We start from the raw sequence: 22,175 nt of genomic DNA, 5'->3' as shown, positions 1-22,175 counted from the left end.
CTCTTCCCTTCAGGCTGGAGAAGAGTTCAGGAGGATGAGGGGCTCTGCAGGTTGATTCCCTGTGAGCTCTGTGGTGATTCTCTTTAAGGCCTTGACAAATCTCTGCCACAAAAGCCAGGGCTGCTTTGGGAGTTTGTGGATAGCAAAAGTATCTGGAGATTTATTAAGTGTAGCTCCAAAAGGAAAAGGTAAAGGAGTTGTCCTCAGAATGTCTCTGCTCAGTGGAATTGCATTGCAGAGTCAGGTTTGTTGCCTCTGACTGCTCTTTGTTTCTAAAAATCCTGTTTCTGACGTGTGTGAAAGAGAAAATGGAACCAGACAGACTGAAAGTCCAGGAATGTGATTTCTGTGTTGTTTCTCTGTCAATGATTTACGTACCCTGCCTTCCCAGCCTCCTCTGACTGAGATGTGTTTGTACAGCTCTGGATCAATATCCCAGTGGAATGTGGAACTTGTCTGATGGGAAATTCTCGTGTCCCAACCTCTTTTGGTTCAGAATCATGGAATAGCATCACATTTCTTCTGAGGGATGTCTTGGACAGGGCTTGGAGCACCCTGGTCTAGTGGAAAGTGTCCTTGGCCATGGCAGAGGGTGGAATGAGATGAACTTCAATGTCCTTATCAACCCAACCCATCCAATGATTCTGTGATCTCCAGGAAAACTGCTTTACAATTTCTTGGGAAGAGTGGCAGGTGGAGAGCATCATGTGGACACACAGACACGTGTAGGGCAACGAGAGGTGCAGGGAAGCTGTTTCCCAAGGCTTGTGGGAGCTTTTCCTGCTGCCTGCTGTCTGTGTTGTTCCTCTGCGCTGGAGGAAGCTGTGAAACACGATGGGCATGAGGAAGAGTTGGATCAATGAAGAGCAGGGCTAAGAATGCCAGGAATGAGGCTCCCCGTGGAATTGGGTGGTTTCAGGTGGGAACAGGGCTTAGTCTTGAATCCAACCCGGAATTTTTATCTGCATTACTGAAAGGAGAGGTGATTTTTGACCTTCTTTCCCAAGAGGAAGTGACAGTTTCAGAACGGTCTGGAGGAGCAGTAGCAGCCCAGAGCAGTTACAGCACCACCATAATTGCATGCTCCGTTTAATTACAATCTTCACTTAACAACCACGATTCGTGCACCTTAATTACCACATTGCCTGGTGGTTTCTGCTCTCCTTGGCTTGGTGATGGGGCAGATCCTGTCCAGATCCACGGGATGGAGATGATGTCAATGAAAGTGATGTCACCTGCTTGGCAGCTCAGGGTCATGAGTCACTGACAGTCACCGTGACCCATGCTGAGCCGGCTGGCTGCTCCTTCCCTTGGCACTCCTGGAGTCCTGGGCAGGGCTTTGATGGGAGGGTTTGGGCTGCCCAAAGGGGCCTGGGTAGGAGCAGGGGCTGTGCTCACCAATGTTGGATCTCTCATTCCATGAAACCTTGTGAGAGCCCAGAGATGGGATTGACAGCATTCTGGGGATACACATTCCCTGCTTCCCTCTGGCACAGGGGAGCTGTGGATGCTTCTTGTATCCCAGAACAGACTACTGGAGATGAGTGTTGGTCATTCAAATCTAGTTTCTGATGCATCTCTTTGCTTTTTTGGGGTTTTTTTGTTGGGGTTTTTTTGTTTGGGTTTTTTTTTGCTATGGCGAGGGATTTTCAAAGGACGTGGAGTGACAGGAGAAGGAAAATGGCCTTAAGCTGAAGAGAGTGCAGCGTTAGATGGGATATGGGGAAGGAATTTCTCCCTGTGAGGGTGGGGAGGCCCTGGCATTGGGTGCCCACATTGGAAGGGACCTTAAAGCCATCTATTCCATCCCATCCCATCCCATCCCATCCCATCCCATCCCATCCCATCCTATCCCATCCCATCCCATCCCATCCCATCCCTGCCGTGGCACTTCATTTCCCGTGGATGACATCCATGTCACCATGACCACTTCCCACAGCACCACAGGTGCCTGGATGTCTGGAGGGGAAAACAAACCTGCAGAAACAAGTTTTGAAAAAGCTTTTTAACAAGTGAAAGCATCATTCCAACTTCTCCCTTGGAGGGTACATCCCTCATCCATCACTTTGCCATTCCCCAGGATCCCCATCCTGCTGGTGCTGTGCCCTGGCTCTGGGCTGTGTCCCATGTCACTTTGTGCCCACCTTCCTCATGGCAGTGCAGTGGCTCGAGCTGTCTCACCTTTTCCCCAAATAGCTCCTGAGGGGCAAGTTTGGCATCCTGAGATTGACTTTTTAACGTGTCAAACTCCTGGCATTGCAACGCATTTCCTGGGAAGCAGGATGCACAGCAGTGCCACAGCACTCACCTGTGACTCTATTTATAGACTCTGGGCTTTCCCTAATTGCTGGATCCCAGCTTTTGGCAGGTCCAGCCTCTCTGGGCTGGCTCACACCACAGCTGCCCGTTAACATTCCTGCCACTTCCAGAGCCCACACAGCCCTGCTCGCTAATGAGCTTGGAAAACTGCTCCACAGAGGTTGGGACACTGCTGCACAGAGGTTGTGCAAGCAGCAGTGAGCTTTGCCACTTGATTTGCCTGGTAATTCCAGGTCGAGGCTGGTCTCTCTGTCGGTGGAGGCTGGAGGAGGGAAGGAGCAAATCAGGGCCTACAGAATCAAGGGATGAGAGAACCCAAACAGCAAATAGCCAGGAAGAAAGAAGAGGCTGCAATGCTTGGATTCCAATGGGATTGTCACATGTGGATTGGACTTTTTGAAGGAACTCACTAAATTGGCTTCCAGTACTTGAAGGGAGCTGACAGGAAATAGAGAGAGGGACTTCTAACAAGAGCGTGGAGTGATAGGATGCGGGGAGATGGATTCAAAGGCACAGAGAGGAGGTTTAGATTGGATATTGGGGAGGAATTCCTCCCTGTGAGGGTGGGGAGGCCCTGGCACAGGGTGCCCAGAGAAGCTGTGGCTGTCCCTGGATCCCTGGCACTGTTCAAGGCCAGGCTGGAGCAACCTGGGATAGTGGGAGGTGTCTCTGCCCATGGCATGGGGTGGAATGAGATGCTTTTTAAGGTCACTTCCAACCCAAACCATTCCATGATTCTGTGAATGTGCAATTGCTGCTTTGTGCTTTGGGTTGGGTTTTTTTCCCAAGCTTAAAATGAGCACTCCAAGAAGTTAAAAATCTGAGATTGCACTGCTGGTAAAACTGTTCCTCCCCTTCCTCCTCCTCCTCCCTCCTCAGGCATCGAACACTCAAACAAGCCAGGACACTTTATGATCAATTAGAGGGATAACTTGGCTGTCTGTCCTCCTGCTCCCATCTCCAGAACGAGTTCTGATGCCCCAGGCTGGGCCTGATTTTTGCTGAGTGCAAAATTCCTTCTTTTTCTCTCCGTCTTGCCGGTGGAGCTCCCTGTTGTGCAAAGCCTTTCAGGGATAAAGAAGTGACATGAAATATGTCCTCTGAAGAAACTTGGAGCAGTGCAAGATGTTCCGACCCTTAGCTGGGGGCAGAGGCTCTACACACTGAAGTAATTTGCTTTAATCCTTTCTGTTGTTGCCATAGGCCTTTATCCCACAGGCATCTGAGCAAATCTGGTTGTTCCAGGAGCTCATGAAGCAACACGGTGTTGTGGGACCTGTTGGTGGTTGTATTCCCAAAGCACTGAGGGAGATGCAGGAGTTCATTCCTGAGAGGCAGCAGTGACCTGTGACCAGTGACAGGATCCCAGGGAACAGTTGTGCCAGGGGAGGCTCAGTCTGGACATCAGGAGGAATTTCTTCTTGGAAAAAAATGATCAGATATTGGAATGGCTGCCCAGGAAGCTGGTGGAGTCTCCATCCCTGGAGGTGTCCAAGGAAGGACTGGATGTGGCACAAGGTGGGCATTGGTCACAGGTTGGACTTGATGACTCTTCAGGTCTTTTCCAACTCAGTGAGTCTGTGATTCCCACAATATGGACCCCAAATTCCGTGTAACACCAATGCCAGGTTGGATGAGGATGAGAAGGAGGGGCTGTTGTGCTCAGAGGTGTTCCTAGGAGGTGCCAGGAAGGAGCAATGTGCCGACAGCCCATCCTGTGATTATCGCACACACCACACTTTTTTTGGAAGGAAGTTCCCTCCATCCAGACTAAAACCTATTGATGGAGAGCACTTAGCCAGCTATTAAAAACCAAAATAACCCCGTGAGTGGTGCCTCTGACAACTGAAAGCAAAGTCAGGAAGGGCAAATCATAAATCCTCATCAAACCCTTCCTGCAAGGAGTGTTGAGCTTCTTCCCAGCTGCCCCTGAGGTGTCACCTGCAGTGTCACCTCCTGGGACAAAAGGTGACGTGATCCCATGGCCGTGCTCACCCTTGTGTTGTTTTCCCAAGCTGGTTCAAGTTGACTTTGTTAATCAGTGAGCTCATTAATGAGCAGGATAACCCAGGCCCTGGAATCAATGGGTGCAGGTTATCCAGGGCTTGCAAGTCAGAAAGTGTTGGAATGAGCTTGATTAGATAAAGGAGTGGCAAAAAGAAGGGAATGCAAATGGAGTGATTCATGGTGGTGTGTGCACCACAAAGCAACTGAACTCGTTTTTTTGGAAGAATCTCTAATTCTAAGTGTTCCTGAGAGCTTCTGCTGGTCCCCAGTGCTGCCAGCAGGATTTGCTCCCTATTTTTTGGGTGTAGAGGCTCTGAGTGAAAGCTGTTACTCAGTTTTGGGGGGCTTAGTGATGGCATCTCATCCTGCTGCATAAAGATGCTGTGGGAGGATGGTGGATTTTGGCTCCTCTTCATTTTCAATGTGGAAGTTTTAGTCATTTCTTGAAAGAAACCCTTCATTTGTTCCCATTTGTCCTGCCACAGGAGGAGGAGCAGGCAGGGCAGACAGCTGTGTGCTCTCCCTGGTTTTGAGCTGGGGATAGGTAAAACTCTGCAATGCCCTGATTTAGTCTTGTATCCATGAAAAATTAGTGAAGGGGGAAAAACAGCTTCCATCCAGGGGCATGGATTTGCTCTCCAGGTGGCTCTAGAAGCTCTGGGTGGCTTCTTGAGCACAGGGAATTAAGGGAAGCAAGTGGCCCTGGACTCTTGAGTTTCCCAGGCTGAAATGAGGTTTATCTGATCCAGCAGGACCTCTGCTCCTGCACAATCCAAGTGCTCCAGGACTGCTCAGAGGGGGATTTCCCTTTTTTCCACATCCAGAACTGCTCCAAGGTTCTTTGGAATCCCAGTCCAGTGCCCTGCATGGAAGCACTGCGGTGATGAACGTGATAACAACTTGTTTACATCCCCAGTTTTTGTGGTGCAGCTCCCAGCTGGAGCAGTGGAATCTGCTTAGACAGCTTTGCTTTCATTTCTGCTCCCAGCTCTTTTGGGAAGTTGGTGATAAGAGCAGCCCTGCTCTGGAGCCAGGCTGGGAGAGCTGGGAGTGTTCAGCCTGGAGAAGGGAAAGCTCCAGGGAGACCTCAGAGCCCTTCCAGTGCCTAAAGGAGCTCCAGGAGAGCTGGGGAAGGACTGGGGACAAGGGATGGAGGGACAGGACAAGAGAGAATGGCTTCCCACTGCCAGATTAGATGGGATATTGGGAAGAAGTTCTTCTCTTTGAGGATTGAGGTTGCCCAGAGAAGCTGTGGCTGTCCCTGGATCCCTGGCAGTGTCCAAGGCCAGGTTGGACAGGGCTTGGAGCAACCTGGGATAGTGGAAGGTGTCCTTGCCCATGGCAGGAGTGGGATGAGATGAGCTTTAATGTCCCATGCAAACCATGTTGTGATCCCATGATAAAAAAATTCGCGAATCAAACCAAACTTTCCAAGTTCTCCACAAAACATTCCTGCTGACTGGAATTGCTGTTGGTCCTTATGGTTCTTGAGGTGCTGCCTCCAGTTCCCCAGCAGGAGAAGAGTTTCGTAACCCCAAATCGAGACGAAGGGCATTGAGTGACTCAGATGTGGATCTCAAGGAATGTGTTTTTCTTCAGCATTTCAGAGATGGAGTTACTGGGAGATTCCCCCAGACTGGATTTTTGTGAAAAAAGGCCATTCCAGGGCAGGATCACTGCCTCCTGCTCATGGAGAGGAGGCTCTCGAGGCGTCAAATGCTCAGCCCTTAGGGGAGATGCCATCTCAGATAGGTTTATCTCCCTGCTGGGATGATTTCATCCTGGAGGTTCAGATTGTATCTCCACTCTTTTAATTTCCAAGCCTCTCCCCATCAGGCTTTGAAGAAATCCTTCCCTTTTTTTTTTTCCTTTTTTTTTTTTTTTTTTTTGAAGCAACTGATAACTCAGCTTTAGATGGAAACAGCTTGAGAAAAGCATTGTCCCTGCAGATATTTCACCAAGATCCACGGGCAGCAGCTCTGAGGTCCAGCATTCCCTGTCCTGGACACACACAGGTGGCTTTCCGGACAAAAAGCCACCATTTCTCTCCATTACTCCGAGACAGGAAAAATTCCTGCGTGCTTGCACTCTGTTGGAATTTATTTTGCAGCAATTACAGCTCCCTTCACAACTGCCTTGGCACATGGCTCCAGTCATTCCTCGAGTCCACTTCCTCTGGAAAATTCCACTGCCGCTGAAGGAAAAGCGGCGCCGGCGCTGCTGACGCAATCCCAGCTTTCCTGCGAGAAACGCAAAGGCTGTTAAATCATCCCTGGACTTTCCTCCTGGAGAAAAGTGAGCTGGAAGAGCAGCCCCGGAGCCAGGCTGACGTCACTGCTGCCCAGGGGTGATAAGGTTTGCGTTCCCTGTGGGAGTTGTGTCCCACGGGAGGGGGAAGGACAGGAAGCGCTTTCCCCGGGAAGCTCATTTTCCCCTCCGAGATTAGAAGTGCTTCGGCAGCATTTGCATAATACATGAGGAGAACTCGAGCTGTGCAGCTCTGCTCTTCCCCTCTCCAAAGTTTTGTTGGGCTCAGTGACGTGCTTCACCGTTTTTTTGGGGTTTTTTTGGGAGCTGAGCGCGTGCGGTCAGGAGCTGGCTGACCCAGGCTGGGCTGTGCTGCCAGCTGGAGCTGCTTCTGCTCCTCCTGTCCTTGCCAAAGCCACGCTCAGCCTCAGCTCTCCTCCTGATTGCTGTCACTGCATTCCAGCCAAATGGGCATCAGTGTGTTCCCTCTGGAAAAGAAAGCTTGTAGTTGGTTTAAGGGTAAGATTGCCTTTGGAAGCTGATCCTTGAGGATCTGGGTGGAGATTGAGGTGCTTTTGGTCACTGTTGTCTCTTATTCCCTCTGATTTTTTTACACCTTGTGGAATAGACTTAGGAGTTAATTCTGAAATATTTCAAAGGCTTCCTAAGCACTGGAATTTGGTGAAAAAGATTGGGATGAACAGGAGAGTGCTTTGCCCTCTCTGTACTGAAGTCTGTGAAGTTTGCCAGCAGCCTGGGCAGCTGTGCTGAGGATGAGGATGAACTCCTGAGCTGATCCCATGGCTCATCACCTCTGGAATTCTTCCCTCCTTCCCTCCTTTCCACCATGGCTCAGCTCCTGCAGCTGCTCAGCCCCTGCCAGGGGCAGGTTGGACTCACTGAGCCATCAGCAAACCATTATTGCATTTTAGTTTATTAAGTAAAGGAGTTGGGAGCTCCACCAAGCACCAGATCCAGGACAGAATTACCTCTTTGTGAGAGTGACAGCGAGGAGAAATCCTCCCAGGCTGGGATTGAGATGTTCCTCTGGGGAGCTGCTGAGGATCCTGGCAGCTGCTCCAGCTTACTTTCCATTCTGACTCCTGAATTCCACTGGAGAAGGCAAGTCCAGCAGCATCAGATCCCAGTTTTAGGCTGAGCTGGTTTCTTTGGTGATGCCACACATCGGAAGCTCTGAGGAAAGGCTTTGAAAATGTCCTGACAGGAGCAGCATCTTCTTTGTCTGTAGCATTTACTGCTGAGTCAAAAAGCCAAGCACACCCCAAAATGAGGCTTTCTGTTGTGGTTTTCCTGGGGAAAAACCTTTCCTCCAGAAAGTGACTTCATCCAGAGGGAATTGCATCAAACCAGGTAATAGGTGCAGGTAAATGAGATTTGCTTTCAGAGTCATCCCTGCTCCCAGCTGGCACCCAAGCTCTGGAGTTCAGCTGGAGTTGCTCCAGCTCCCAGCATGTGCTGTGGGATGGGAATGTGGTTTGGTTTTAAGGGAGAATAAATCCTGTAGGAGGCTTTTCTTTCTGCAAACTTTTTCAGGAGGGTGTTGAGCGTGGAGAGGAGTGAGGGCATTCATTAGTTCATGGGATATCCTGAGGTGGGAGAGACACACAAGGATCACAGCCCAATACTTGGCCCTGCCCAGGACACCCCAAATCCCACCCTGAGTGTTGTCCAAACCCTCCTGGAGCTCTGACAGCCTCAGGGCTGTGCCCATTCCCTGGGGAGCCTCTTCCAGCCTTTGGGAGAACCTTTCCCTGGTATCCAACCCAAACCTCCCCTGGCACAGTTGTTGGCTTCCAGATTTGTCATCTTGGACACTGCAGGAGAAACTTCTCTGTAGGTTTTATCCTGGATAAAGCTGTTTTTCTGCTAGCAGAATATTCCCTTTGCATCTCCCAAAGTGTGCAGACTGTGATCCCATGGGAAGGGACATTGGATCAGGATATTGAGGCATTATCCATGAGCATCCTCACGTGGTTTTCTCTCCTCCTTTTCTTTATCCTGCTGCTTGATGCAAGGTGTGTAGGCTTCTCCCAGTCTTCCTTTTCTTCCTTCTCTGCACTTGGTTGATTTGAGGATATTCCAGAGGTTAAATTGGCAATTTCAAATGAATTTGTAAACATCTGCTGGAAGGAGACCTTGACCCCAGCTTGGACTTTGTAATGTTACCAGGTTATAAATAATAGGTTCTGTGTGTCTCAGCCCAATATTCCACATGGTGTTCCTCCATGGTGAAATACTCATGGAATTGTGACTACAACATGGAAAACTTGACCAATCCACTGCAAATACACTGTGCTGAGTTAAATAGTGTGTGTTGGAGCAGTGCTGGAAAAGGGGGAGGATGGAATGGAGCTGCTGGGGAATAAAGCTGAGCCAAAACCCTGCCTGGGACTGCCAGGGCACTCAGCACTTCTGTGCTGGATGGAATTGTCCTCTCCTGGAGCTGGAATGAGATCTGTGGGAGAGGTGAATGCAAGAGTGGAGTTTTTCCTCTGAATATTCCAAGGGAGATGTGGGACAAAAACCAAAATTGCTTTGACATCAGCAGAGATAAGGCAAGAGTCAGATGCTGGATTTTTAGGTCAGCACATCCCAGTCCTGCATTGGGGAAGAGGAAACTCTGCAAGCAAGGAGGGGATGAGGCTTCTCAGTGAGGTGTGAAACCTTCAGAGGGCAGGACAGGCTGCTCACCAAGAGCTTTCATTATCCTGGGGTTTGCTGAAGTGTCCCTGGAATTATTAGAAAACTTGGAGGTGCCTTTTTTATTTCCAAAAGGTAGAGGAAGTTGTGTGGGGAGTGGTTGCCTCAGTGGGGTGAGTAATGGGGTGGTACTGGCTGAACCCAGCAGGGAAGGAGCCTTTCCTTCCCCAAATTCCCAGGGAGCTCATTCGTTTGAGGAAAGGAATACATGCATCATTGTCCTGGGAATTTGGTGAGTGCAAAAGACTTGGGAAAACTTCAATCCAGCACAAACTCTGCCTAAAACCCCAGGGAGAAGGTTGGAAGGTAATTGAGGAGTGGAGTGCAGGTTAGAGTGAGGGCAAGGAAAAATTCCAAGTTAAATCACCCGGAGATAAGAGAGGTAATAAAGTCTCAGCCTGAAGAAACTCATCCTGGAGCACTTGAGGAAGTGTCTGGTGCAGGTGCTGAAGAGTTGGCCCTGAATTATTTTCAGAGGGTTGGAGAGGAGAAAGGAAACCTGGAGAACCAAAAAAGGGGAAATGAAGGACCTTGGGCTGCTCCAGCTCTGTGCTGGGCACTGCTGTAGGGAGAACCAGACTTCCCATAGGCTTCCCATTGCCTTCCCTCTTGCTTGTGTCCATTCCTTGAAGGCCAAGAGCTGAAGCTGGGATCAACCAGGAGGTCACAGAGTGCTCAGTGGGACAGAGGAGTTCACAAAACTGGGGCTTTGTTGGTTTCCAAAGCAGCACTGGTTTGTCACTGGTTCACAAACAGAGTTCTTCTAACACCTCATCACCCCAAAATGGTGCTGCTATCCCCCAGTGGAGGTTAGAAGCTCTAAGGGATGAATTGTGGAGTCTTTCCATGGCCCTGTGGATCTCTTCATACATTTCATCATAAATACATTTATCATTTCTGGTATCTCTCCCTGCCCCATGTGTACCTTCCTCTATAAATCCCCCCAAAATCCCACCTGCTGACCTCCTCCTCGCTCTGCAGCCGCCAGCCCGAGCCACCAAAGAAGGACAAGGATGCCACCACGCTTGGCAGCGCTCCATCCAAACGGGCAGACGAGTGGAAGGATCCCTGGCGCCGATCCAAGTCTCCCAAAAAGAAGCTGGGAGTCTCCATGTCCCCCAGCCGGGCGCGGCGGCGCCGGAAAACCTCAGCGTCCTCGGCTTCTGCTTCTGGCTCCTCAAGGTGAGGCAAGAGGGAGAGCCTGACAGCTTGTCCAGGAATGGGATGTGGATCCTTCGTGGCCAGGGAAGGTGTTGAGGTGTTTGGAAAAGGTTATCCGGAAAGGTTGTGGATTCCTCATCCCGTGCTGGAGCAGTCTGGGATAGTGGAACTGGAGGGTCCTTAAGGTTCCGTCCAACCCAAACCATTCAGTGATTTTATGGTTGGGAAAGCAGCCCAGGACTTGCTGCTCAGGAAGGCAAAAGGAGCAGGAAATTGTAGGAGTTGTGCTGTGACATGTTGGAGATTAGGAAAAAGCAAATCCTTGGAAAAGCCGCTTTTCGGATGGATGCAGTCCGGATGATTGCAACTCAGCTGGATGGAAACTGACCTTGAATGGAGCAGAAAAATTGGATCCTGGTCACTCTGGGATGGATGGTGGGAGGAGCTGAGCCCACTCCAGTAAGAGCAGGTTGATGGTACTGGGAAAACTGGGATTGTGGAGGTTTGACAGACCCTCGGAGGGCTGGAATGGAGATTGGAAGCCTACAGTGTAAAATAAGATAGAAACCACCTTTCAGAAAGGAATTCCCTGAATCTGGGACCCTCGAGGCATAAACTGGATCCATGTCCTTTAAATGCTTGAACTTGAAGCTCCTGAAAGAGGGGGGGAGGTATCCAGGAGGAATGAGGAACATGTTCAGTTGGAGATAGAGATCTAAAACCCAGAGCCCTCCTGAAGCAGATTTTCCTGCTGGGATCACTGCACCCAGTCAGGTGATCTGTCAGGGGATTGTCCAGTGAAAAGCCATAAAATATGTGGGATCAGTTCCCAAAAAGGATGGAAAATCAATAACTAATGGAGGGGAGGATTATTTAAGGGTGCAAAAACAGTAGCAACAACAGGATCCTTCCCAAAAGAGAAAGGGCAATCTGAGGAGAGGCTGTAAATCCTGACAGCTCCCCGAGGAGAAGGCAGGTGAGGTTTGGAGCAGAACTTGGGAAGAACATCCTTGAAATCAAGACCTTGGGGGGCTTTTCAGGAAGCTCTGAACTTTAATATTTCTCTTGCAGGTCCTCTTCTCGTTCATCCACCTACTCTGGCTCCGGCTCCTCCCGCTCCAGATCCAGATCCTCCTCCTACAGCTCCTACTCCAGTCGCTCCTCCAGGCACAGCTCTTTCTCAGGCAGCAGGTCCAGGTAATGGCTCCTGGCACTGGGAGCCAATGGTGGAATGGTTTCCAAAGGCTTCCCCTTTTTGCTCCATTAAAAGAAACCATTCCAAGCACTTCCCCGAGTGAGGGAGGCTGTGGCTGTTGGATGAAGGAGATCTGTCAGCCACCCCCTCCTCTCCCCAGTGCTCCCACCCACGAGTGCAGTGCTCTTGTGGCTCTTTCCCATGCCTGTGGTAATTAACATTCCCAGCATTTGCATTTTCTGATTGGAAGAAGTTCAGCAGTGTCTCTTTTCTATGGCGCTGGAATTTCTATTTCAAGAGGCAAACCTCGCTTCTTTATTAAAGGAGTTGTGTCTTGTGATAGTCCTGACACTTCAAAGTAGCAATCCAGTGTCCCATGCTGATTAATATTTATTCCTCTGCGACTTCCTTGCCCCTGCAGACAGTTTCCCAAGTCTGGAATATCCATAGTAGGAGAACTGGCTCCTTAGATAGTCACCTCTTCAGGGCTGAAGCCACCCAGGTACCCAGAGCAGATCCCACAGGTGATGGAAGAGCACACACTGTCACTTTTGGAGGCTGATTTCTCCTAGGAAAAGCTCAGCTGGGAGCTGATTCCATCTGGGAAGCAGAATGAGCTTCCCCCATGCCAGGCTCTGCTCCATGCAGGACAGTGCCAGGGTGGGTGACACACTTGGCTGCCTGTCCCCGAGGTGGCACAGTGAACACCCTCTGCCCAGCTGTTCCCCAGAAGAGCTGTCATGCAGCAGTCACACTCCTGGGATGAATCACCCCAAGAGCAGCACATGATGTGCCCTGCCAGGGGCTCAGGTCAGCCCTGGGCTTAGGAAACACCTCCTGCCCTTGGTTGTTGCATTTGGGTTGCACCACTTCGTGTTTCTCCATGTGTTCCAGAAATTGTGGAGAATTACTAGGTTTAGGTGTATTTTTTGTCTTTCTGCCAAGTTTTCTGGGGTTTTGAGGATGAACTGCCCCAAGAGATACAGGACATAAAGCAGTGGTGAACATAGGAGTCAAAACCCTACTTATTTTCCAGTTTATTCTCCCTAAGGAGAGAATACAGAGGGTGGCTGCAGCCTCAGGTGTTGCTGTGGAATACCTGGAGTACTTCCAGCTGATCCTATTTTGTCCTTTTGGTTTTGACTTTTATCACTGGTCTGATGACAGAAATTAAGTTTTATTGCATGGAGTCCAAATATAAAACCAGGATAAGCTCAGGAGTGGTTCCCAGGGAGAAGAGAGTGGTGGCTGAGTGGCTGAATGCCCTGAGAGCCAGGAAAAGCTCCTGCAATCCCAGAGCCTGAGCTGAGTGATGTCTCCTTCCTTTCCAGGTCAAGGTCCTTCTCATCCTCTCCCTCTCCTTCTCCAACACCATCTCCTCACAAGCCACTGGCGAAGGCTAAAGGGGAATTGTTGCCACCTCCTGGGAAAGGGTAAGGATCCATCTTCCTCTGGATACCTCTGCAGAGAGTCCAGACAAACCCTTCTGAGCTTCAGTGGCCTTAAGCTGGAGGAATGCAGGGTTAGATGGGATATTGGGAAGGAATTCCTCCCTGGCAGGGTGGGGAGGCCTTGGGATGGATTCCCAGAGAAGCTGTGGCTGCCCCTGGATCCCTGGAAGTGTCCAAGGCCAGGCTGGACAGGGCTTGGAGCAGCCTGTGACAGTGGAAGGTGTCCCATGGCAGGGGGTGGAAAAGGATCTTTAAGGTCCCTTCCCATCCAAATCATTCTGGCATTCTAAACTTGCTTGAGAGTTTGAGGAAGAAATGAAAATGCAAAATACAACTTGTATTGGAAGTGTTTTAGTTTGGCAAATTTAATTAAATAACGATACTTATTAAATCCAAGTTAAACTGTACAAGTATCCTTAAGTATTACATGTATTTAACATGTTTGAACACATCTGATTTACTGCCTAAATACTCTTTGTGTGCAGATATATAATCTAAATATATATAATATATATAATGTATATATTATAATCTAAATATATATAAAAGGAGCTATAAGAAAGTTTTAATTCCTTCCTCTGCTGTGGTTTTGGTTAATCCACAGCCTTAGAATAAAAAAATTAGTTCAGCCTCCTCAACTTTTCACACTGGACACAGATGAAAACAGGACTGGAGCTCTGCAGCTGGGTTTGGCACATTCTGACAGTCTTGCTGCTCTCTTAAATTCCTGAAATTGCTATTTCACAAACCCTGCAGTGCTAAATTAGGGAGACGTTGGAGGGTGACACAACAGCGTAGTGATGTCACCTCTTCTAAGCTGACCTGCAAATCAATGACACCTTGGGAATCCCCCTGAATTCTCCAGAATTTAGGACAATCCCCTTTGCCACACTTCTTGTCCCTCGTTATCCTGCCTTTTGGGGTTTTTTTTCCCCTCTGCTTGGGGCTCAGCCCTCTGAGGCTCCTGCAGTGATGTCTTGGCTTCCTGGCAGTGCTGGTTTGGTGACAGCACAGCAGCCTGGCCCAGCACAGGGATTATTTTCACTGAATATTGTGCCCTGGGCTTAAGCCTGTGTTCTGCAGGGGATAACTGCAGATCCTGAGCACAGCAGGAGGAATTAACAGGCTCTGTGTGCAGACAGCACCTCCTCCCCAGTTAATAGGTGTGAAATCAGTGCTGGGATGTTCCAGGGGGTGTGGATAAAGGCCTTGAGGGACAGGGAATGGCTTCCCACTGCCAGAGGGCAGGGATAGATGGATATTGGGAAGGAATTGTTCCCTGGGAGGATGCTGAGGCCCTGGTACAGATGCCCAGAGAAGCCGTGGTTGTTCCATCCCTGGAATTGTCCCCTGGACAGGGCTTGGAGCACCCTGAGATAGTGGAAAGTGTCCCTGGCCATGGCAGGGAGTTGGAATATGATCTTCAAGGTGTTTCCAACCCAAACCATTCCAGGATCATCAGCTGAGCAGTGTCCAGCTGTCCAAGCAGAGCTGGAGTGCTCTGAGCCCCAGACTGGGCAGCACTGGGGCAAACTGGCCATTCCCATCCCATGCAGGAGGTCTGGTGTTCCCATCCAGTTTTCCACAGGGAACACAAGCCAAGGGACAGATCCAAGGGATATTTGCACACACAGGATGTTCTGCACCCTCCTGATCTGTGTGATGGAGTTAAAAAGAGAATTTATGCATTAACTGTGTGTATTTCATTCTGAAGCCTGACTGGCAGATTTTAAGCAGGTGGAAGTGTTTGGGATAAAAATGATGGAATTAAATGGATAAGAAACAACGTTTCCACCCAGTCTGCTTCAGGAGTTAATTTACAAGTCAAATATCTCCAAAATTGGCTGTTGTAGAGTAATTTGTCTCTGAGAAGATGAATTGATTTAGAATACGGGGAACAAATCCCTTTAGGGAAATCCATGGTGTTTGTGTTTTGGTGGAACAGCCAAGCGTTTGTAGCTGCAGGAATCACATCAGGGCCAGGTTGGATGAGGCTTGGAGTAACCTGGGGTAGTGGAAGGTGTCCCTGTCCATGGATGGAGTGGAATGGGATGAATTTTGGGGTCTCTTCCAGCCCAAACCATTCCAAGATTCCCTAATCTTTAGAATATTAAACAACAGCAAACCTGAGCACGTAATATCTGAGGTGTCAATGGTCTGTGCCCACCCCCTGGGATCACACACCTGAAAATTGCCATTTTTCCAGGGAGAAATCTGTGAAGAAGCTCACTGCCCTCCCAGTCCCTCAGCCTCTCACAAAAATTACAACAGCAGCCCCAGAGCCAGCCAAGCCAGGGGATAATCGGGAAGCAAGGAGGAAGGAACGTCAGACAAGGACTCCACCCAGGAGGTAAGAGAGCTGGGGGGTGGAGTGAGGCTTGATCTCCTGGAAGATCCAGCAAACCCTGGGTTTCTTTCTCCTGGAAAATCCAGCAAATCCTGGGTCTCTTTCTCCTGGAAGATCCAGCAAATCCTGGGTCTCTTTCTCCTGGAAGATGCAGTAAATCCTGGAGTCATGACTACCAGTGTTAAAGGAAAAATGCATCTCCTGGGGCAGGGAAAAAAGGAGAAGAGAGCTGGGGGAGATGTTCCTAACTTGCCATGAGTGGCTCCTGCCTCTGGAGGCTGGGAGGGATGGAGTAGGTGGAATACAGGAAATGTGTCCAAATCAGAGTTGGAGTGGGGAAAAAAGGCATTTTTGAGAGCTGCTGGTTGTGCAGGTGGCACAGAGGGGAAAAAGGAGTGGTTGGTCCCACACAGAGCTGATGTGCTGGAGGGCCAGCAGGTGACCCACACTGGCCACAGGGATGTTCCCCACCACAGAACATCATCCCCAAGATGTCAACTGGGAGAGGTGGCTGCAAGGGGCTGAGCACCCCTCAGGGCAGCCTGGGCATCAATCAGAGAGTGCTGAGCTAATCTCCTCTGCATCGCTTCGTTCTCTTGGGTTCCTCCCTGTCTTTCCCTTGACAATTCCCATTTTCTGAGGGGTGTTTGTTGTCTTGCAGGAGGACTGTCAGTGGCAGCATCAGTGGCAGTGCCAGCAGCTACAGCGGCTCCAGCTCCCGATCCAGGTCCTTGTCCCGATCTCTCTCCAGATCTCATTCCAGATCATCCTCTGCCTCAGTCTCCCACTCTCCCTCTGGGTCCAGGAAATCCAGGTACAGCCCTGAGCCTTTATTCCCTTTATTTAAGTAGGAGAGATTGTGACTGTTCTTCCCCTGGTTTGGTTTCTTGCAGTGAAAACTCTCTGTAGCTCCAGTGGCAGAAGCTGCAGGTGCCTGGGAGGTGGGACAAGATTGGGTTTGTATTAGAAATCCCAAGTCCTGAATTGTGGCAGGAATAATGTTGGAAATGGACTTTTCATGAGGGCATGGAGTGGTAGAACAAGTTATAATGGCCTTAAGCTGAAGGAAAGAATGTTTAGATGGGATTTTTGGGAGAAATCCTTCCCTGTGAGGGTGGTGAGGCACTGGCACAGGTTGCCCAGAGTAGCTGTGGCTGCCCCAGGATCCCTGGAAGTGTCCAAGGCCAGGCTGGACAGGACTTGGAGCAGCCTGGTCTGTTGGGAGATGTTGGTCTTGGAACTGGGTGATCTTTAATGTCCCTTCCAACCTAAACCATTCCATGATTCTCTGATATTTCCCTTGTGGTTTATTCAAGGAAATAATCCTGTCATGTGTGTCCAAGTACCCATTTAACCTCAATGGTGACCAGAACAACTCCTTCTGGCCAGGGTGATCCCACAACCTAATTAATTTACAAATGAACAGTTTCAGGCTATGGAGCTTTGCTCTCCTGAGCCTCTCCTACCCCTGGTTACTGCATGTCCTCAGGGAAGATGCTTGGCCTGTCAGGAGAGGTAGGTCAGAAAATCCCCAAAAGGCCCAGCTAATGATATTTTTCTTTTGCTGGCAAAGTTGCAGGGCCAGTTCCCTTTGTGTTTAGCCCCAAGTGAATAGTTCCAAGTGTGTTGGTCTGTGGGATGTGTAAACAGCAAACTCCTTCCAGCAAAGAGAAACAAACCTCTTCCAAGTCATTCCTTTCATCTGTTGACACAGAGGATTCCCTGAATCCTCACAGGCAGAGCCTTGAAACACACACGGTGTAAGAGTAGTCCTGTGGTGTAAAACCAGTGGATGGAGCAGGATTTGGCTCTGAGCAGCTGCAAATTCTCATCCGTGAACTCAGTGGAGCTCCAAGGTTCAACATCCGCGTTATTTTACGGAAATCCCGGCTTGTTTACTCCGTGCTTGTCACGTTCATCAGCTCAGCCAGGGGTGATGCAAGAGCTTCTGAAAGCACCAGGGCATGGATGGGAAACGTGAGCACAATGCCTGTGCTGCTCCTGTGCGAAGGGGAAATGTGGGAGATGCACTGTGTGCCCAGAGCAGCTTTGCTGGGACATCCTGGTAGCCTGGAGGAGTTTCTGGCTCCTTCTGGCACTGTTGGAGCAATCCATGAGACCTCTCAGAGCTCAGCTCCGTTGTGCTGCCAGGCTGCAGAGGGTTGGTCTATGCTGAAGCTGCCACAGCCCCTTCAGTGATGCCAATCCAGCTTCCAGCCAGGGAGCCTGGGCCTTGCTGGCAGGGCAGGTGGGGGTGGCCTGTGGAACAGGCTGGAGAGGCTGCCTGAATATTCATGGAGTGGGATGGTTTGGCTTGGAAGGGAGCTTAAAGCTCATCCAGTCCAACTCTGCCACCTTCCACTAGACCAGGCTGCTCCAGCCCCGTCCAGCCTGGTCTGACACTTGCAGGGGGAGGCACTGGTGGGAAATAACCCATTTTGGAGGCACCTCCCTGTCGTTCCCAGTCGTGACAGTCACTGTGTGCCAAGAGCAGAAGCTGTGCCAGGGAACCTTGCCCTGAGCTGTAACACTGACCTGGATGTGCCAGTGCACTCCCTGCTTTCACTCCTTGTTTTCCTGGGCAAACAGTGACCTGTTTACACATTGCCTTAATCCTGGCTATAAATAAACATTACTTTCTAGGCCTGCATCTAACAAGTTTGGGGTTTTTTTCACATCAGCAGCACCCCAGGACACACAGCCTTAGTGTGTCTTCCCTGATCATTGCCCGCCTTGGAGCTTCCCAACATCCAGCCATGCATGGGAATGGGAAAAAACCTCCTTGCCTTCATGGCTGTGCTGAGCTGTTGGTTCTTGCAGGTCCCTGAGTGTGAGCAGTGTCTCCTCTGTGTCCAGTGCCTCGTCCAGCAGCAGCTCCGTGCGCAGCGCCGACTCCGAGGACATGTATGCGGACCTGGCCAGCCCCGTGTCCTCGGCCAGCTCCCGCTCCCCCACCCCTGCCCAGCAGAAGAAAGGTACAGCTGCCTGCTTGGGTGGGGGTTTATTCCTCTTTGGAAAAGGAGGGAGGAGCAGAGGTGCTTCTGTGGGAATACTGTGGGCTCCAGGGAAGTAGTTGAGCAGAGGTTGACACAGGAGCCCGGAGGTCCTGTGAGGCTGTGGAGATTTACATCCACGTCCTTCCATCCCTGTGCCTCTGGTTGTCTCATCCCTTTTCCACACCCCATTCTCCTTCACCCTTGGAAGGTGATGTAAATCTGGACAGCTCCAGTGTCACGTTGCTCTTCCTCTGCAGTGTCACACCATAGCAGAGTTGCTGGCAAAAGCCTTTCGTTCTTTATCCTTTCTGTTCCTCTCAGTGGAAATTCTGGTTTCCTGAATCCCTTAACCCCAGGGCCACGTGCTGAGTTAACTGCTGTGGGCTTTTCCCATCCCTGGAGCAGTGTCCTCTTGCCCAAAGGTAGAGCAGGCAACAGGAATCATTCCCAAGTCACCACTTGTGCTCTCTGCTCTCAACAGGAAAGTCAAAAAAGGAAGACAGCGCTAAAGAGGAGAAGAGGAAACGGGATGTGCCCACTCAGCTCCTGAAATCAGCCAAGCCCACCCCGGGAAGCAAATCCCAGCAGCTGCTCCAGGGCCAGCAGCCCTCAGCCCCCCAGGCCCAGCAGGGTGGCTTCAGCGGGCACAAGGAGATCAAACTGACGCTCCTGAACAAGGTGAGCTTCCCTGCTGGCTGCCATTCCCTGCTCCCGGATGGATCCTGGCGGGAGGGGAGCTCCGGGCTCGGCGCTGTTGGGATGAGCTCAGTCTGGAGCTGGCTTGGAGGGTTGCACACAGAACCAGTCTGGCAGCACACACCCTGTGGTGGCTTCACTTGGGCACTGTGTTGGCGGCTTCCCTGGGGCACATTCCTGCTGCAGCTTCCAGGCTCTTCCCGCTTGCTCGAAGGCTGCAGTCCTGCATGTGCCGAGGCCTTTCCCACTGGGAGATGCTCTGGGCTCGCTTCCTCTGCCACCCCAGAGCGGGCTGGGACCAGCCAGGCACCCAATCCAGAGGGAAACACCTTTCTGAGTGGCTCAGCTCCCGGGGTGCCCACCTGGCCCTTCCCCTTCCCAGCCACCCTGCCCGGTTTGCAGCCCTCGGCGCAGATCCCAACCCGCAGCATGTGGGGGAGTTGGGCCTCGTGGGGTTTGGTGCTGGGGCAGGGTGTTGGCCCCATCACGTGGGCAGGTTCCTGTTTCTGAGATTTTGCTCTGCCAGCCCAAATTCCCCGGCGCAGTCTGAGGCTGCAGATTTCTCTACTTCCCTGTGCTCTGACGTGAGGAGGCTTTATCAGAGCCAGGAAGCTGCTCCAGAGGGAGGAGTGTGCAGTGACACATGACAGCCTGGAAAAAGGCACAGCTCCACATGCCTCCTTCATATCTGCTATCCTTGGTGCTGCTGAAAAAAAAAATCCCCAAAAAGCTGCTGTTTTCCTGTTTCTATTCTGAAAATAGCACAGCGTTAACCCCAGTCCAAGGGGGGTGTTGCTGTTGGCTGCTGGTGGGTGGGAATTCTGTGGATTCAGGGATGGTTGGGACTGATGTGTGCCTAAAGTTTAATGGGAGAGGTGTTAGCAGGAGCAGGGAAAGCTGTGCCTGTCCAGAGGGAAGTGGCTGCTCAGCTCCACTGTCTGCTTTAATTCCATTGCAGGCAGCTGACAAAGGAAGCAGGAAGAGATACGAGCCAGGAGACAAAGAGAGGCCAAGCTCTCCTCCAGCCAAACGGGCCAACCTGTCCCCTGACAGAGGTGAGACACCAGCCATGCCATGCTCCTGCTTCCCAAAGGCTGGGAACAGTCATTCCAAAGAAGTCATTCCAAAACTGAGCTCAGAGTGGGATTGCCACCAGATAAAGGGCCAATCCCAACCTTGCCACACTGTCCACAGGTGCCCAGTGTGGCTCCACTGTGTCCCTGCAAGTCCTCTCCAAAAAAATAACCCCTTTGCTTTGAAGACACACAGTTCTCACCTCCACATCCACCCCACGCTCGCTGCTGCTGGCCTTGGATGTGGCTGTGGAAATCAGGTTTAGGATGGATATTAGGAAATACTTCTTCCCGGAAAGCGTTGAAATAGACTGTGAGGGCAGTGGTGGAGTCCCCATCTCTGGAAGTGTTAAAAAAACGTGTGGATGTGGCATTTGGGGACAGGGTTAGTGGTGACCATGGTGATACTGGGCTAAAGGTTGGGTTTGATGATCTCTCCCAGCCTCAGCCATTCCATGTCTCTAAGTCACAGGAGTTTCCTTTGCTGCATCGCGGAGTTTTGTCAGTCCCGAATTCCAGCGCATCCCGAGGAGCTCTTCCTGACACACAGGCGGTGCTTCGAAAGGGAGCCTGGCCTGCCAAGGCCCCGGGATGGAGGGATGCAATCCTGCCTGCATCACCCAGCCTGGGAAATGAGCTGATTTCCCCACCTCTGGGTGACACAACCCGCTCTGCCCTGGATGTTTAGAAAGACTTGGGCTTTCCAAGTGTTCTCCTGGGCCTTGGTCCTCCCCAGCAGCAGGAACACCTGGGAATACCGAGCTGGCAGCCACAGAGAGGGACCTCAGTGCCACCCCGCCGTGGCTGCCAAGAAGCAGAGGGGGTGTGGGGGGGTTGGCAGCCAGAGGTGGCTCCTGGTGACGTTGGAGCTGCCACGTGATGTTGTTTTCCCTGGTGGCTCAGCTGTAGGTGGATCTTGTTGACTCTGGGTGCCAGCCAGCAGCAGCTCTGTGCTAATAACCTGCAACATTCACCTCCTGCGAGGGCAGCCGGCCAGGGCCTGCCTGGGGTCGAAGTTCACTGGGGTCTGGTTCACTCACCAGTGGCTGGGCCAGGCCAGCAGTGTTTCCAGAGACATATTTGATGGCATTCCCTGCTTTTTGTTGTCTCCACCTTGGAAAGCAATTTGTAAGCTGTAGCAAATCATAGAAGCACAGATTGGTTTGGGCTGGAAGGGACCAGAGGCCAGGGACACTTCCCACTATGCCAGGTTGCTCCAAGCCCCATCCAGCCTGGCCTTGGGCACTCCCAGGGATGGGAATCCAAGCCATGAAGCTCCAAATCCAGCAGGAAAAGTGTCCTTGGCTGAGTCAGGACTGAGCCCCTCAGGATCCCAGCACCAAACTGGTCCGTAGTGGTGGCCTGAGTGTGTCACCTGGATCTGTGGGCTGTGGCTGTCCCAGTGCCCGTCCTCAGCAGCAGAGGGATGCCCTGGCAAGTCTGCTGCCAGAGGGACTGAGCACCCCTGCTGCCTGAGGTGCTGCTCCAGCTGAGGTCAGTGCAGGTTCCTTCCAGGTAGAATTCCCAGGCTGCCTTCCAGGTAGAATTCCCTCTCAGTTCCTGGGGTAACCCAGCTGCTCCCCAGCATCCCTGGGTGCCCAGCTGAGCTCTGCTGGGGCAGGGCTGGCAGCTGAGCCTTGCTGCACAAACACGGGGGTGCTGCTGCCTCGGGGGAGGCCCCGCTGGCTCCGAAAGCAGCAGAGCTGCCCTCACCTGTCACTCCTGCAGCCAGTACACCCTGTGCCCTGCCAGGGCAGAGCCAGCAGCTCTGCAGGCAAGAAATGCCATGGAAGAGCTTTGTTCCAGCAGCTGGAGGTGAGGAAGGGCTGGTGGAAGGTGATGTGTACAGGTCACCATGAGCACAGCCCTGACTGATTTCTCTGCTCCCCCTGAGCTCTGGGGAGGCACAACAGGGAGGTTTTTCCAGCTGCTGCTGGACTTGGCATTTTTTTGGGCACTGTC

At 51.3% G+C, this 22,175-nt stretch overlaps 1 protein-coding gene across 7 annotated transcripts in view; it reads left to right on the top strand.

Annotated features, from left to right (window-relative positions):
* ZC3H18 (zinc finger CCCH-type containing 18) overlaps positions 1-22,175 on the top strand; it is a 41,999-nt gene that overhangs the window by 17,685 nt on the left and 2,139 nt on the right. For 6 of the 7 annotated variants that reach the window (XM_085071335.1, XM_085071330.1, XM_085071336.1 and 3 more), the window contains 8 exons: positions 10,276-10,476; positions 11,527-11,652; positions 12,982-13,083; positions 15,308-15,451; positions 16,110-16,262; positions 18,269-18,423; positions 18,926-19,122; positions 20,099-20,195. In XM_085071335.1, coding sequence (XP_084927461.1) covers positions 10,276-10,476; positions 11,527-11,652; positions 12,982-13,083; positions 15,308-15,451; positions 16,110-16,262; positions 18,269-18,423; positions 18,926-19,122; positions 20,099-20,195 — 1,175 coding nt within the window. The remainder of the gene's footprint in view (positions 1-10,275; positions 10,477-11,526; positions 11,653-12,981; positions 13,084-15,307; positions 15,452-16,109; positions 16,263-18,268; positions 18,424-18,925; positions 19,123-20,098; positions 20,196-22,175) is intronic. The other variant, XM_085071337.1, reaches the window with a different exon arrangement.

Source organism: Lichenostomus cassidix, chromosome 11 (genome assembly GCF_008360975.1).
Source record: "Lichenostomus cassidix isolate B80296 chromosome 11, HeHo_3.0, whole genome shotgun sequence".
Lineage (NCBI taxonomy): Eukaryota > Metazoa > Chordata > Aves > Passeriformes > Meliphagidae > Lichenostomus > Lichenostomus cassidix.
The sequence above is the reverse complement of the archived record's forward strand: the minus strand, read 5'-3'. Positions and strand labels throughout refer to the sequence as shown.